General features: G+C 54.1%; 1 protein-coding gene across 1 annotated transcript in view; it reads left to right on the top strand.

Annotated features, from left to right (window-relative positions):
• Nucleotides 1-1044: 1044 nt before the first annotated feature.
• ETH_00002315 (U3 small nucleolar ribonucleoprotein complex-associated protein, putative) overlaps nt 1045-2669 on the top strand; it is a gene marked incomplete at both ends in the record, with an annotated part of 4149 nt that continues 2524 nt past the window's right edge. The window contains 3 exons of the mRNA XM_013378625.1: nt 1045-1288; nt 1654-1970; nt 2331-2533. Of these exons, the coding sequence (XP_013234079.1) occupies nt 1045-1288; nt 1654-1970; nt 2331-2533 (764 nt within the window). The remainder of the gene's footprint in view (nt 1289-1653; nt 1971-2330; nt 2534-2669) is intronic.

Here is a 2669-nt window from a genome sequence, read left to right as displayed (position 1 = left end):
ACTTTTAACGCGGGACTCTCGCCTTCTTTCATTCTAATGCAATATTTGAGCTTTTCGCTTTTACTGCAATATGTGAGCTGTCTCGATGCTTAGATTACCAATCGGAACAGGCCTTGTGACCCCCATCAAAGGGAAATGTTTTCAGTACTCTGTAGCAGGTGCTCGATGGAACTTAAGGGCAACTTAAAAGTAAATGTTTACAGAACAATTCATGGACATCATTGGCCTTTGGAGCAGATCTACTTTAAGTCCTTTTGGGAAACTTTAAAATGATGCGGGGCATCTGCAGCAGCAACTGCGTACTTTGGACAACATGAAGCGCCGATATGTAGGTTCTGGTGGCGAAGTTTACTGCCATTGTACAACAAAAAAGTATAAGAGGCCATGCTAGGGCCCACCAGGTTAAAGGCAAGTCTTCGGAATTTATATCGCAGCTCAAAGCCACAAAGAAGGCTATAGAGCGCAGCACAGCTTTCAAGTTCAGTATACTTTGCTGCACAGCACGCAGTTTGTGCCTTTTGAAATCAACTTAATTGTTTGCAGTACTAACGTCTGCGCAGTTCGAAAAGTCCTGCTCTGCGTTTATGTAGAAGCTTTCTCTATAGTCCAGCATTATAGAATGCAGCTCTGCATGCATTTAATGCTGCTTTTAAGCGGTGGTTCGGTGAGAAAGCCTAAAGACTCCGGGAACGTCCGCCTGTGGGGCGGCACCTGAGGAGGAAACTCCCGGCAATTGCGATGCTGCTGTGTGCAAACACAGTGAAAATGACCTAAATTAAATGAATTGCAAAACATAAAATGCGGGGGAGCAGCAGATGGATTGAGTTTAAGCCGCAGGAAGCTCTGCATGCGCGTTTGCAAGGGAGCCAGCGGCGAAATCGAGAGCCAGCAGCCCGCGAGAAGCCCTTGCGGATAACCCCCCAGTGAAATAAGTTTTATTTTTGGATTTTGAAATGAAAAGTGAATAAATGCATCGCGCAGAAGGGGAGTCCGCGCGACTGACAGACAGCCGCAGCAGAATCTGAATCGACCGCCGCAGCCAACATGAACACCAGACGGCGGCTGCGGCCCGCCGGGCCCGACACCCGGCGATCTTCTCGCTTTTTGCATTCTTCATCTTCATCTGCAGCAAAGAGAAGCCGCGGGGGCGCTGATGGCCGCGGCGAAGATCCCAGCGGCCCCCCCGCCGCCGCCCGCAAGCGCCCGCGATTCGAAGACGAAAATATTGAATCGGACTCTGCCTCTGGCGTGGAAAGCCCCCCTCAGACTGACAGCGAGTCTGAAGACGGTGAGAGCTGCAGATCAGCAGCAGCAACGGGCCCGTCGCCCCGCGGCGGCCCCGCGGTCGCCGCCGCGGCCAAAAGCTGAATCTTGCGCTGCTGCAACTGCAGCAGCAGCTGCAGCAGCAGCTGCTGCTGCAGCAACTGCGCGGGAGTGTTGTGCGAGTTTCCGTGCACTTCTTGAGTTGCTGCGTACAAAAGCGTCTCCTTGCCGCTCTGTGCCTATCTTTCGTGTCATCCCCCGTGCATGAAGCGGCGTTTTCTCGAGTTTCCGCTTCGCACGTTTCTGCTGCAGCAGCAGCAGCAGCAGCAGCGCGTGGAGGCGCAGCAGACGCGCGAACCCGGGGTCTTCTTCTGCGTGTTGCGCATGCAGGTGCAGCAGCAGGGGAAACAGCGGACGAGGCGCGGCTGCGGGTGGCTCGGGCGTATCTGCGGGAGCTGTCTGCTGCTGCTGCTGCTGGTGCTGCTGCTGGGCAGCCGCGGGAAAAGGACTTTGCGGGATTTTCGACGGAGTCCCAGGGACTTGAAGCAGACCCGGCCTTTGGCTCTGCCAGCAGCAGCAGCAGCAGCAGCGAGAGCGAGGGGCCCCGGGGGCCCCCCGAAGACTCAGAAGAAGAAGACCTTTTTGATTCGGAGACAGAAAAGGAGAAGTTGGTGGAGACCCTCAAGAGCCGCAAGCAGCAGCAAAAGGTGCGAGCTGCTGCTGCTGGCAGCGAAGTTTTTCTCTTTTGCTGCTTCTCTGGCCTGTTTGCTTTTTCGGTTTTTTTGTCTTTTGTTTTTGTGTAAATCTTAGTCTCAGATTCTTTTTTATTCTTTTTCTTTTTCCATTGTGGTCTTCTTTTGCTCCACTTGATTTTATTTTCTGCACTTAATTTCACCTTTTGCATTTCTCTCTTCTTTCCCTTCTTCCATATCTTTCCCTTTTGTTCCAACCTTCTTCTGATCACCCTTCAACCTCTAGGATTTAGGATTTCGGGTTTAGGGTTTAGGGTTTAGGGTTTAGGGCCTAGGGTTTAGGGTTTAGGGTTTAGGATGTGTGCGCGCATGCAGGCCTCATTTCGCTGCGTGGCCCAGGGGCTGTGTCTGCGGGACTTGGGATTTTTCAAAGGACATAAACTGCCAGTGACATCAGTGGCTTTGCCGGGCCTGGGGGGGCCCCCCAGGTGTGCATACACCGGAGGCAAGGACTGCTGCATTCTCCGCTGGGACCTCCAGACTGGCCAAAAGGACATTTTCAAGGGTTGCCGCAACGCGTTTGCTGCTTCGTACCCTTCGGGGGGCCCCCGGGGGGCCCCCGGGGGCCCCCCGGGGGCCCCCCGGAGGGTACGGAGCAGCGAACGCGTTGGGGCAAGCCTTGAAAATGTGCTTGTGGCCAGTCGGGAGGTCCGA

The sequence above is a fragment of the Eimeria tenella genome, genomic scaffold (assembly GCF_000499545.2).
Source record: "Eimeria tenella Houghton genomic scaffold, Eth_scaff90, whole genome shotgun sequence".
NCBI lineage: Eukaryota > Apicomplexa > Conoidasida > Eucoccidiorida > Eimeriidae > Eimeria > Eimeria tenella.
Note: the sequence above shows the minus strand (reverse complement) of the source record. Positions and strands in the feature narration are given on the sequence as shown.